The sequence below is a fragment of the Pseudophryne corroboree genome, chromosome 2 (genome assembly GCF_028390025.1).
Source record: "Pseudophryne corroboree isolate aPseCor3 chromosome 2, aPseCor3.hap2, whole genome shotgun sequence".
NCBI lineage: Eukaryota > Metazoa > Chordata > Amphibia > Anura > Myobatrachidae > Pseudophryne > Pseudophryne corroboree.
Genome location: NC_086445.1, coordinates 865,336,860 through 865,351,089, shown reverse-complemented (window position 1 = coordinate 865,351,089; position 14,230 = coordinate 865,336,860). Strand labels below are relative to the sequence as shown.

Below are 14,230 nucleotides of genomic sequence, written 5' to 3'. Positions count from 1 at the left end.
CCGCGTCCATAAACCTCTTCTTGCAGAAATGGACAGCGCGCTAACTCTTGATGCCAGTCGGCAAATATCCCTCTGTGCATCACGCATATATAGAAATGCATCCTTCAAATGCTCTATAGTCAGTAATATACTGTCCCTATCTAGGGTATCAATATTTTCAGTCAGGGAATCCGACCACGCCAGGCCCGCACTGCACATCTAGGCTGAGGCGATTGCTGGTCGCAGTATAACACCCGTGTGAGAGTATATACATTTTAGGATATTCTCCAGCTTTCTATCGGCAGGTTCCTTTAGGGCGGCCGTATCAGGAGAGGGTAGTGCTACCTGTTTAGACAAGCGTGTGAGCGCTTTATCCACCCTAGGGGGTGTTTCCCAACGTGCCCTATCCTCTGGCGGGAAAGGGTACGATGCCAATAACCTTTTAGGAATTATCAGTTTTTTATCGGGGGAAACCCACGCCTCATCACACACTTCATTTAATTCCTCGGATACAGGAAAAACTACAGGCAGTTTTTTCTCACCAAACATAATACCCTTTTTAGTGGTACTTGTATTATCAGAGATATGCAATACATTTTTCATTGCTTCAATCATGTAACGTGTGGCCCTAGTGGAAGTCACGTTTGTCTCCTCATCATCGACACTGGAGTCAGTATCCGTGTCTGTGTCTGCCATTTGAGGTAACGGGCGTTTTAAAGCCCCTGATGGCGTTTGAGACCCCTGGACAGGCACAAGCTGAGTAGCCGGCTGTCTCATGTCGTCAACTGTCTGTCGTAAAGAGCTGACACTGTCACGCAATTCCTTCCATAAGCTCATCCACTCAGGTGTCGACTCCCTAGGGGGTGACAACTCTATAATAGGCAACTGCTCCGCCTCCATCTCATTTTCCTCCTCAAACATGTCGACACAATCGTACCGACACACCGCACACACACAGGGAATGCTCTGATAGAGGACAGGACCCCACTAGCCCTTTGGGGAGACAGAGGGAGAGTATGCCAGCACACACCAGAGCACTATATATAGACAGGAATACCACTATAAAATGTGCTTTTCCCTTTATAGCTGCTGTTAGTATTAAAACTGCGCCAAATTAGTGCCCCCCTCTCTTTTTTACCCTTTTCTGTAGTGCAGGACTGCAGGGGAGAGTCAGGGAGACGTCCTTCCAGCGGAGCTGTGATGGAAAATGGCGCCCGTGTGCTGAGGAGATAGGTTCCGCCCCCTTCTCGGCGGCCTTTTCTCCCGCTTTTTGGTGAGTTCTGGCAGGGGTTAAAATACATCCATATAGCCCTGGGGGTTATATGTGGTGTATTTATGCCAGCCAAGGTGTTTACATTGCTGCTCAGGGCCCCCCCCCCTAGCGCCCTGCACCCTCAGTGACCGAAGTGTGAAGTGTGCCTGAGTAACAATGGCGCACAGCTGCAGTGCTGTGCGCTACCTTGTTGAAGAGTGATGTCTTCTGCCGCCGATTTTTCCGGACCTCTTCTTGCTTCTGGCTCTGTAAGGGGGCCGGCGGCGCGGCTCTGGGACCGAGCTCCGAGGCTGGGCCTGTGTTCGGTCCCTCTGGAGCTAATGGTGTCCAGTAGCCTAAGAAGCCCAAGCTACCACCACTTAGGTAGGTTCGCTTCTTCTCCCCTTAGTCCCTCGATGCAGTGAGCCTGTTGCCAGCAGGTCTCACTGAAAATAAAAAACCTAAAACTAAACTTTCACTAAGAAGCTCAGGAGAGCCCCTAGTGTGCACCCTTCTCGGCCGGGCACAAAAATCTAACTGAGGCTTGGAGGAGGGTCATAGGGGGAGGAGCCAGTGCACACCAGGTAGTCCTAAAGCTTTACTTTTGTGCCCAGTCTCCTGCGGAGCCGCTATTCCCCATGGTCCTTACGGAGTTCCCAGCATCCACTAGGACGTCAGAGAAATAGGATTTTAATTACCTACCAGTAAATCCTTTTCTCGTAGTCCGTAGGGGATACTGGGAATCCATTTAGTACCATGGGGTATAGACGGGTCCACTAAGAGCCATGGGCACTTTAAGAATTTGATAGTGTGCACTGGCTCCTCCCTCTATGCACCTCCTACCAGACTCAGTCTAGGAAATTGTGCCCGAGGAGACGGACATACTTTGAGAGAAGGATAGATAAGGACAGTGGTGAGATTACGAACCAGCACACACAGAACAAGAGGAAAGCCATGCCAACCAAACATGAACAGGAACAGCAACAGCAACAGCTGAACACACTAGAATACTTAACCAAGTAACAGTGCAGGAAGAACGAAGCACCGGGCGGGCGCCCAGTATCCCCTACAGACTACGAGAAAAGGATTTACCGGTAGGTAATTAAAATCTTATTTTCTCTTATGTCCTAGGGGATACTGGGAATCCATTTAGTACCATGGGGAAGTACCAAAGCTCCCAAACCGAGTGGGATAGTGCTGAGGTTCCTGCAGAACTGATTGACTAAACTGAAGGTCCTCAGAGGCCAAAGTATTGAACTTATAAAACTTAGCAAACGTGTTTGAACCTGACCAAGTAGCTGCTCGGCAGAGCTGTAAAGCCGAGACACCCCGGGCAGACACCCAAGAAGAACCCACCGACCTAATAGAATGGGCCTGTACAGATTTTGGAAGCGGCAAGCCTGCTGTGGAATAAGCATGCTGGATAGTAAGCCTGATCTAGCGCGCAATTGACTGCTTTGAAGCAGGACAACGAACAGAGAGTCAGACTTCCTGTGACGAGCTGTTCTCTTTACATACACCTTCAAAGCCCTCACAACATCCAAAGACTTTGAAGTAGCAGAGGTGTCCGTAACAACCGTAACCACAATAGGTTGGTTGATGTGAAACACAGACACCACCTTAGGAAGAAATTGCTGACGAGTTCTGAGTTCAGCTCTGTCCTCATGGAAAATTAAGTAGGGGCTCTTTTGAGACAACGCCCCTAGCTCCAACACACGTCATGCTGAAGCCAAGGCCAACAATCTGACAGTCTTCCATGTAAGGTACTTTAAGTCAACCTCCTGTAACGGTTCAAACCAGTACGACTGGAGGAACTGCAGCACCAAATTGAGATCCCAAGGTGCCGTGGGAGGCACATAGATAGGTTGGATGTGCAGAACACCTTTCAAGAACGTCTGGACTTCAGGGAGAGAAGCCAATTGTTTCTGAAAGAAAATAGACAAGGCCGAAATCTGGACGTTTATGGAGCCTAGACACAGGCCCACATCCACTCCCGACTACAGAAAAAGCAAGAAACGTCCCAGATGAAATTCCACCGCAGAATATTGTCTGCTCTCACACCAAGAGACATATTTTCTCCAGATACTGTGGTAATGTTTAGACGTTACCCATTTCCTGGCTTGAATCATAGTCGGGATGACCTTGTCAGGAATCCTCTCCTGGCTAGAATCAGACGTTCAACTTCCATGCCATTAAAGGTAATAAGTCTTGATAGATGAACGGGCCTGTTGCAGAAGATCCTCGCGAAGAGGTAGAGGCCACGGATCTTCGAGCAGCATCTTGAGAAGATCCGCATACCAGGCCCTTCATGGCCAGTCCAAAGCCATGAGGATTGCTTGAACCTTTTCCCTTTTTATTCTTTTTAGAATTCTTGGGATGAGAGGAAGTAGAGGAAACACGTACACCAGCTGGTAGACCCACGGAGTTGTCAGAGCATCTACCGCCACTGCTTGGGGGTCCCTCGACCTGGAACAATACCGCTTGAGCTTCTTGTTGAGTCGAGAGGCCATCATGTCGATTTGTGGATATCCCCATCGATGTGTCAACCACCGGAACACCTCCGGGTGAAGGACCCACTCACCTGGGTGCAGGTCGTGTCTGCTGAGGAAGTCTGCTTCCCAGTTGTCTACTCCCAGAATGAAGACCGCCGACAACGCTACGGCGTGTTTTTCTCCCCAGAGGAGAATTCTTGACATCTCTGGCATTGCTGCTCTGCTTTTTGTTCCGCCCTGTCGGTTTATGTACGTTACCACCGTCACATTGTCCGACTGGACTTGAATGGCCTGATTTCAAAGTAGAGATGAGGCCTATAGAAGAGCGTTGTAGATAGCCCCGAGTTCCAGGATGTTTATTGGAAGGACGACTTCCAGCCTTGACCATCTTCCCTGAAACTGCACCCCCTGGGTGACTGCTCCCCAACCTCTGAGGCTTGTGTCTGTGGTTAGCAGAATCCAATTCTGAATCCTGAAGCTCCGACCCTCGATGAGGTGAGAAGTCTGTAGCCACCACAAAAGGGAGATCCTGGCTCTTGGCAACAGACGGATCCTCTGGTGCATGTGAAGATGCGATTCGGACCATTTGTCCAATAGATCTAGTTAGAAGGGCCTCGCATGAAACCTTCCGTACGGAAGTACCTTGTAAGAGGCCACCATTATCCCCAGAAGGCGAATGCACCAAGATCCAGGTTGGCTTCAGGACAGCCCGAACCATGGACTGGATTACCATAGCCTTTTCCAAGGGAAGGAACACTCTCTGAGACTCTGTGTCCAGTATCATTCCCAGGAAAGGAAGCCTCTGTGTCGGTTCCAGGTGAGATTTTGGTAGGTTCAGAATCCACCCGTGATCCAGGAGTAGTCTGGTTGAGAGGCCAATGCTGTCCAACAACCGCTCCCTGGACGGTGCCTTTATCAGAAGATCGTCCAGGTACAGAATTATGTTCACTCCCTGTTTGCGGAATAGAAACATCACTTTGGTGAACACTCTCTGTGCTGTGTAGAGACCAAATGGCAGGGCCTGAAACTGGTAGTGACAGTCCTGCAGTGCAAATCGTAGATAAGCCTGATGAGGCAGCCAGATCGGAATGTGAAGGTACGTATCCTTGATATCCAGAGACACTAGGAATTCCCCCTCCTCCAGCCCTGAGATCACCGCTCTCAGAGACTCCATCTTGAATTTGAACACTCGTAAGTACGGGTTCAACGACTTGAGGTTCAGAATCGGCCTCACCGAACCGTCCGGTTTCGGTACTACAAATAATTTGGAATAGTACCCCTTGTTTTGCAGATGAGGTGGAACTGGAACAATGATCTGGGTCTGTACCAGTTTTTGAATGGCGTTCTGTAAAGTTATACTTGCTTCTTGTGAAACTGGTAAGCCTGATTTGAAGAATCTGTGAGGTGGGAGCTCCTGGAACTCCAGTCTGTAGCCCTGGGAAATAAGATCTATGACCGAGGGATCCTGGCACGATGTTGTCCAGATGTGACTGAAGAATTTTAGCCGGGCTCCCACCTGCCAGTCATCTCGGTCCACCGTCATACTGAAGGTTTTGAGAAAGCAGAGCTTGAGACCTGTTCTTGTGAACCGGCAGTTGCTGGTTTGCGTGGTTTACCTCTAGCGCCTCTGGTGGCGGTAGAAGAACATCTGGTTTTGCCCTTAAACTTGGCCGTCCGAAAGGACTGTAAATTGGGTCCTGAGTAGGCCTTCCTAGTTGGGGGAGCTGCAGAAGGAAGGTATGTGGACTTACCCGCAGTAGCTTTGGAGATCCATTTGTCTAGTTCATCTCAAAATAAGGCCTCTCCTGCAAAGGGTAGGCCTTCCACGCCTTTCCTGGAGTCCGCGTCAGCAGTCCACTGGCGTAGCGATAAGCCCCTGTGTGCTGACACTGCCATAGCAGTGGTGCGTGCATTAACCAAGCCTATTTCTTTTATGGCTTTCCCCATAAAGTTTGCAGAGTCCTGTATATGTTGCAGAAGTAAAATAATCTCCCCTTGAGGCAAGGTATCTAACCCCTCAATTAGGTTGCCTGACCATTTGGCAATGGCTTTTGTAATCCACCCACTTGCTATAGTGGGTGTCTGGGCCACCCCAGCAGCTGTATACAAGGATTTGAGTGTGGTTTCAATTGTACGATCAGCCGCATCTTTCAGGGAGGCTGCACCGGGGACAGGCAATACAATTTTTCGTGACAGCCTGAATACTGATGCATCCACTATCGGTGTATTTTCCCATTTTTTCCTATCCTCAGGAGGAAAAGGAAAAGATGATAGCAACCTTTTAGGTATTTGAAATTTCCTATCAGGATTAACTCACGGTTCTTCAAACAGGGTATTTAGTTCCTTTGACACAGGAAAAGTGGCTGAGGATTTCTTTTTTATATTAAAATAATATTCCTCACTCTCCTCTGTTACCTTATCAGGGATATGTAGTACTTCTCTGATAGCCTCTATGAGAGCCTCTATTCCCTTTGACAGAGTACCCTCCCCCACCTCTGAGTCCACCTCCCCCTCCTCCATGTCTGACCCCTCATCATCAGAGTCAGACTGCAGGATATGGGCCAAAGTATTGTGTCTCTTTCTCATTGCAGGACAATTTAGTAGAAATATTGGAAATCATTCCCCTAATGGAGTCCAGCCATGCTGGTTCTGCCCCGCTAGCCTGGGAAGGGACACTACACTGAGTACACACTACTGAACCCCCTGGAGAAGAGGAACACTGTGCCTTACATGAAACACACTCTTTGCCTGACATACTGTAACAGTGACAAAACACACACACACACACACACACACACACACACACACACACACACAGAGGAAAAAGTTAAAAATGCACAATTAACCCACAAAGAGCCCTTCCAGGGAGACACTGAGAGAGTATGGAGCCAGCACACTGCGCCCTTACCACTAATGCTAAGCTTAGCCGAGTCGCAGACTAAGTACCTATATTAGGGACTATGGGGCTGATTCCGACCCAATCGCACGCTGCACTTACTCGCAGCGGTGCGATAGGGTATGGCGTGCACATTGCGTACGCGCATCATTGCCCGGCGACAGCAACGACGCTGACTACGAAAAAAGCGCTCGCAGCGGCAACCGCAAGAATACTGACTGTAGGAAGGCGTTCAGGGGCGGCAACTCACTGTTCAGACTAGTTTTCGGGGAGTGGTAAGAAAAACGCAGGCATGTCCAGGCGAACGGAGGCGGATGTCTGACGTCAAAGCCGTGACCCTCATCACTGGACACACCGCACAGGGTAACTATGTCTAGCCCTGGTCTTGTTTTAAGTGAAACTTTTTTGGCATAGCAGGGCTGCACAAGCGATCGCAGCCCTGCTATGCTAAAATACACTCCCCCATAGGCGGAGATTAGTTGATCACACCAGCAGCAAAAAGTTGCTTGGTGCGATCAACTCGGAATGAGGGCCTTAGTACACTAATAACCGCTGTGTTAGCTGCAGAGGAAAAATGGCGTTGGTGAGCTGCTGGATCCGTCCATAGTAAAGCCCCGATCCCCCAATGGCACGCGGTCTTCTTGTTCTTTTTTATACTGGCTGTTTGTGTCTGAGTGCATAAAATGGAGACAGACTCCTGTTATGGCTTTGTTGCCAGTCTGGGTACTGTGTCCGCTTTTGCCATGAAGCTCAAAATTGAGCTCAGGTTCATCCTGTTTCCAATGATCATCATTGAGATGTTCATACAGCTTAATTGGAGTCCACCTGTGGTAAATTCAGTTGCTTGGACATGATTTGGAAAGGCACATACCTGTCACTCTATATATGGTCCCACACTTGGCAGTGCATGTCTGAGCACAAACCAAGCATGAAATCAAAGGAATTGTCTGTAGACCTCCGAAACAGCAATGTCTCAAGTCACAAATCTGGGGAAGGGTACAATAAAATTGTGAGTCATTGAAGTCACGTATGCGAAGAAAGGGAAGAGGTCATGCATTAGCAGAAGCAGAAGAGGAAGAGATTGGGGGGGGTAAAAAGATAGCCACCAGCACTGCAATTTTTTTGTCAAAGGAACAAACTTGTTGGTACAGCAAGCCTTCAGATTGATCCGTAAATCATGTAATGTATCACTCGGGAAGATTGTTCTCTATGAAAGATCAAATATTAATGCCCATTCCTAATTTGGTTCACTAAGCAGCACCTAGATAGGTCACATCTGCAGCTCACCTCAGTTAGGGCATAATTATGCATGTCAATAGTAAATACCACACGCTGAGTAAATTAGAGCAAGCTTTACTACAAAGGTACTTTCAAATAAAGATATACATTTATTTAGATAAATACACAGTTATTTAAATTTATTCATAATCAACTGAGGTTTATTCAATATCTTTACAGGAGGTATCAGTAAGAATAAAATTATAACCTCTGAAAACTTAACCCGATCATCAAAGGACCAATTTTGTACCAGGCACCTTTCAAAGCACCTTACTAAGAAGGAACAATGCAAAGAAGAACAAAATGCAATAGTTATACCAGTGGTTCTCAAACTGTGTGCCGTGGCACCCTGGGGTGCCTCGGGACTCTTGCAGGGGTGCCTTGGATTGGTGGCCCAGGACCAATTCAAATATTTATGGTCAATGTAAAAGGCAAAACTAGTGCTGCGGCTGCCAATCAATGAATATGTGGACAAACACAAGCAAATCTTGTCCCTCACCACACAACTGAACCTAAGGATGACATATAAAACACAATTTACTTAATTAAATATTTATTTTTAAATTTCTCAATAAGAAACCATTGGCCCACGGGTGCTGTGAAAAAAATTCTGATACTCTAGGGTGCCGTGACTCAAAAAAGTTTGAGAACCACTGAGTTATATAATACAGCACATTGGAGAACATGGGATACAAGCTATATAAACATCACTGCATATGCAGTCCTAATACCCACAGAAGCAGCAGCGGGTGAACACAAAGGTTTGGTGCCATTGTTGGCAGTGGGGAGGAGATGATGTATAAATGCTGGAGGGAAAAGCACATGTGGGAACTAAGGGGGTCATTCCGAGATGATTGTAGCTGTGCTAAATTTAGTCAATCAGGCACGGGCGATCGTAGCGGCCCGGCGGTCTTTGGTCGTCTGGCATGCGCCGGTGCACTGCGGCGCCGGCGCAGTTCTGACCCGATTGCACCGCTGAGATAAACTGCAGCCTGCAATCGGGTCAGTATGACCCCCTAAATGACCAGATCACAAGGGACCTATTGCAGTTTAGTCATCAGTAAGTTTTCTACCTTTTCCACACAACGTAAGCCCATTAGATGACATAACAGGACAAATGATATTCTTATATTTTCTTTTTAATATTATAATGTTTGCTACAATTAGATGCCACCCAATTCAGTATTATAGTGACTTCTAAAAATAATAATACAGGTTGAGTATCCCTTATCCAAAATGCTTGGGACCAGAAGTATTTTGGATATCGGATTTTTCCGTATTTTGGAATAATTGCATACCATAATGAGATATCAAGGTGAGGAGGCCCAAGTCTAAGCACAGAATAACTTTGTGCATTAAACAAAGTGTGGTACATTCACACAATTCATTTATGTTTCATATACACCTTATACACACAGCCTGAAGGTCATTTAATACAATATGTTTAATAACTTTGTGTATTAAACAAAGTTTGTGTACATTGAGCCATCAGAAAACAAAGGTTTCACTATCTCAGTCTCACTCAAAAAAGTCCGTATTTCAGAATATTCTGTATTTCGGAATATTTGGATATGGGATACTCAACCTGTAAATATAATGAAAACAGGGAATTTCTCAGTTGCCAACAATCATTTGTTTCAGCACTATTTTGTTTTGTCTGTATAGATGAAACCATGAGAAATTCTAGAAATGTGAGACAAGAGTCGAATCACACGTAAAATATGCAGAAACGTTACATTCACAGGAAATAATATGCTAACCAACATACAAGATAGCTATGCTGTAAAAAGGAATGCTATTTTGCTGAAGAGATCAAGTTACTAATAAAGATGGAATATGTACTGCTGTCTTCTTTCTGAATTGCCAACATATGAATACAGTTTGCAGACACATTTAGCCACTGGGCAGATAGATCTATGCACGTCACACACACTACATTCTAGGCTGAGCCAAGAGAGCCGTGACCTTCAACCATTCAATATGACAGTTATGTGGCTCATTATCACATTTAGGGGCATATTTATTATAAATTGTGGCCAGCCCCCGAAAATTACAAGCCCTTATTGCCGCAATATGGAATTAAAGTCACTGTGACTCGGGCACCGATAAGAGCCCAGCAATCACTAAGCAGTAAATTTTGGACCCCGGCTATCCAGCTTCACATGTGCAATATGAAAATATTGGAATTGAGAACAGCTTCAGATCCCTCTCCAGCATGACTGACTGCATCATTGAAGGTAATGGCTAATGCCATCGGAAGATGCTGCTAGCCCACGCCTGCAAGAGCCAAAAAGCTACATTTCTTGCATCCAGTTAAATACTGCCCCCATAGAAAACTGCTTTTTCCCATGTTAAATTAAAGGGATACTTATTTCTGCACTTAAACATGTTGAAACACTAGTTTCTACATATTTTAAGGAATTGCTTAATAATAAGCTCCTTAGTCCTAGAAGTGTATTTAAATACACTATCATTACCATACAGCTACAGCATAGGTTCATTTCTATGTTCAAATAAATCTGCATTGTCCATATATTCCTCATTATATTCCTCATTACATGGTTCCATTCAGCAACCTGGACAATTTACACTATAATGTTAGTTTATGGCTGGGGCATTGCTTATAGGCAGATTCCACACAATAAGAAAATTGTTATGATGGAATTAGGTGACCGGAAATAAAACAAGAAGTGTTCTTGGATCTCAATTAATGTTCTGTCATATATCTAACAGGTTGTCAAAAATCACAGCTCACAGGGGAGGGAGCTGTGCCAAACTTAGCTAGGCCAGAGAAAAAAAAATGCCTGCTTTTACCATCAGATAAATCAGGAACCTGATGAAGCTCAATGTCCACATATGCCAGAAAGAAATACTTTATTTTCTATATTATGTTGTATTTTATTTAGGTCACCTAATTAAACTAAAATATTTTACTTTTGGACAAAGTTAAGTCTTTAAATTATCTACGTTTTGCACTACTCTGAAAACGATAAATTACCGACAGCAGATGCCGCTCTAGCTATGTTTCTTTAGGCCTTGTGCCCAATGCAATGAAAATACATTAGTTTATTAGCTTTTTGTTTCTTATAGTTAGGATAGTCAGAGGCAAACACAGGATTTAGCAAGGGGTGTTTCTGTGTGTGTGTATATATATATATATATATATATATATATATACACCCATAGAGTGGGATTATAACCTGTGGTGAGCGTAACGAGCCCGCAAGGGGACTCATTGCGCCCCCCCTCCGCCGGCATTTTGCAGCCGGGATTCCGGCTGCCGGTAACCCATACCCAACCCATGAGACATACAGTACCAAAATATCATTAACAATAAGATATGCAGGATAACAGTGAAATCTGACAGTTATTTAGCGTCTACTGTACCTCTATACACAACATTTAAGTAACATTCAGCAAATGCTCTGCAGCAAATTCAGACCTATGAATTAAGATCTTCCCTGTTTACAGACATCAAACAAAAACATATAATAAAATAATATTCAATTAATGGTTAATTTCTCAGAAGTTAGAGTCAAAAGTACAAATGTACATTATAAAACATGGCCCTTTTCATATAGGATAATTTCCATGTAACTGATGTAATTAAAAATAAAATGGAAAGTATCTTATCGATGATTAATGTTTCTACAGGTTTGCCAAGTCTCAACAAGAACATTGCATAACACGTTGGTGATACTTCTTGATCTATATGTGCAATTATTATCACAATCATGCCATGTCATAATGCAGCCAATTATTGTTTGCTGCTTAGCGAAAAACAACAAGGCATTGAGATAGGGAGAGGGAGGGCTTAAACTGAGGAGACCCCAGCTCTTATCCAATCACATGTCCTTCTGGCCCCGATCACCATCCAGATCTGGTCTCTAGATGCTGCGGCCAATAGATATTTACACTTTCCAATAGTGTAATGTGAACCTTTGCCTCATGGTAGTCAAAAGGCACATTTGTACAAAGCTGAGAGAACCATGCATCAACATGCTGTCCTGTTTCTTACAACTTTTGTTAAACTGGAATCTGAAAACAGGCTCCGTTATGTGTAAAAAAAAAAAAAAGTATTTTACAAAATGCAGAAAAACAGCCACACATTTTTGTAAATGCAATAATATCTGCAAGTCCTATGACTGACATTCACAACATCCAGGCTGAAGATTTATTTGTATTAATCAGTGCTATATGGGCAGGGATGTAATAAAGTTCCGTGCTGGATGCTGGCCGAACTCCGTTTTTTTTTTTTTAAAGGGGCAATCATTTACAAGGCATGATTTAGCCTTGTAAAGGATTGCCCCTTTAAAAAAAAAGTCAGAGTTCACGCGGAACCCCACACGGCCATTGAACTTGGACTTCATTAGCCTTGTAAATGATTGTGTCCAAGCTGGTCTGGCATTCCGCACGGCCGCTAAACTCAGACTTCATTACATCCCGGCCATGATCTTTAAAAGTCTTTTGTTTCAATGCATGTATCTGTAAAGAAATTGGACTGATTCGGGTTACTCACAGTGTAGGCCTTGCTCTTACTACTGAGAATTTTTGAAATACCAAAGTCCCCAATCTTGACAATCATCTGGTGTTTGTCCAACAGGATGTTCTGGGTTTTCAAGTCCCGGTGAAGGATGAGCTTGTTGTGCACATGATGGAGGGCAAGGAGGAGTTGGACAAAGAAGTGCAATATGGTATCCTCATCTAGAAGTGAATTACAGCGTTTCTGGATGTATTCAGCCAATGTGCCACCTACAGAGCAGAAATCATTTTATGTACCCTGGCTATTCAAAATGGTCAGAAAAGAAATTGTTACATAATTATATATGACAACATAAAACAACACCTATATGTAAGGTATGAGGAATTACATTGGATTGGTAGGTTATTATTAAAAATAAATAAACACAACAAATTCTAGCAAAAACACTTAAGATACCTGAAGTTTTGATTACGTGGTATGAAACTAGATTTTTTTTTCTGTCTCCTTCTCACACACTGTTACACGTACAGTATTCCAGTCCCAAAGGACCACAAACAATAATCCTGACAGTTCAAAATCCAATAAGATTGGCGCACACAGTCATGGAGCCATCAGGATAATGAGGTTTCTGCACCAGAATGTGTTAAGGCCCCCATACACTACAACGATATGTCTGAGGCTGAAGTCGGAGGCGATTTCCCTTGAATTCTCCCGGGAGCTTCCCTGAGTGGTTCCATACTATTCCATAGGATTTGGTACATTTTGCATGTGATATATCTTATGCGATCCCAGCCATGCCTGCGGAAACCGATATATCACGAGTGCAGCACTAACGATCTAGGGGAGCCGATCCGACCCTCACGGGAATGCTCATCAGATCGGATAGGAAACACATCCAAAATGCCAGATTTCGCTGAATGCCTGAAATTGGATGAAATCGGGCATTATCGTTCTAATGTATGCAGCCCTTTAGGTTTCTATGTCACTGTGGGCATGGTCCTGAACAACCAGATCTACCCAAACTAGACAGCGAATGTGTTGTTTTGTGGCTGCCCTATCTAGCCACTGGCTGAGTCTGACAATGCATTGTGTCTAGCCCCCTGTCTTGTAAATGCATGGAGATAGATCCTTGATGCACTTAATTTCTAGTAAATTGATAGTTTACTTTTTATTTTTAAATATGGTTCAGTGTAAGAAATGGCAGCCTTCACTTGTGTATAAACAAAGGGAAACACTTTAAATGATCAATGTTAAAAAAAAGAAATACATATTAAAGGGGTATATTCAATAGGAGTCAGATCCATTCCAACATGCAGTTGTCGGAATGGATCCGACAACCCCTATTCAATGGACGACCAAATCCGACTGTTGGATTTGGTCGTACACAGAGTCCTGTCAGGCTGCTGCTGTCAGCGGCTGCGGATACGCTGACAGCAGCGGCCAGGGGAGCAGAGATCGGCGGCCGTGAGCGGGAGGGGCTGGCTAAGGAGGACATGTGTGGAGCAGCGGAGGGAGGCGCTGCAGGAAGAGAAGTGCTGCGGGCGACGGGGGGAGCAGAGATAGGCGGACGGCGGGAGGGGCTGGCAGCAGAGGGAGGCGCTGCAGGGAGAGAGGTGCCTGGCAAAGTTCTGGCAAAGAGATTTGCAGAGTGTCGGGTGACCGGCAAAGAGATCTGCAAAGTGTCAGTTGAAGATGACGGGAGGGGTCGCAGAGGCAGCACGGACTGGAGGATAACATGCAGGAGGTAAGTTACCATACTTGTGTAATTGTGTGTGTGGTGGGGGTATTGAGAGCACAGTACAAAACAGAGACCAAGGTGGGGGAGAGTGGACAATACAAAACATGCAGAA

At 45.0% G+C, this 14,230-nt stretch overlaps 1 protein-coding gene across 2 annotated transcripts in view; it reads right to left on the bottom strand.

Moving 5' to 3' along the window:
• The window catches only part of NEK8 (NIMA related kinase 8), a 354,714-nt gene that overhangs the window by 175,777 nt on the left and 164,707 nt on the right, over positions 1–14,230 (bottom strand). For both annotated transcript variants that reach the window (XM_063955890.1, XM_063955891.1), the window contains exon 6: positions 12,417–12,649. In XM_063955890.1, the coding sequence (XP_063811960.1) occupies positions 12,417–12,649 (233 nt within the window). The remainder of the gene's footprint in view (positions 1–12,416; positions 12,650–14,230) is intronic.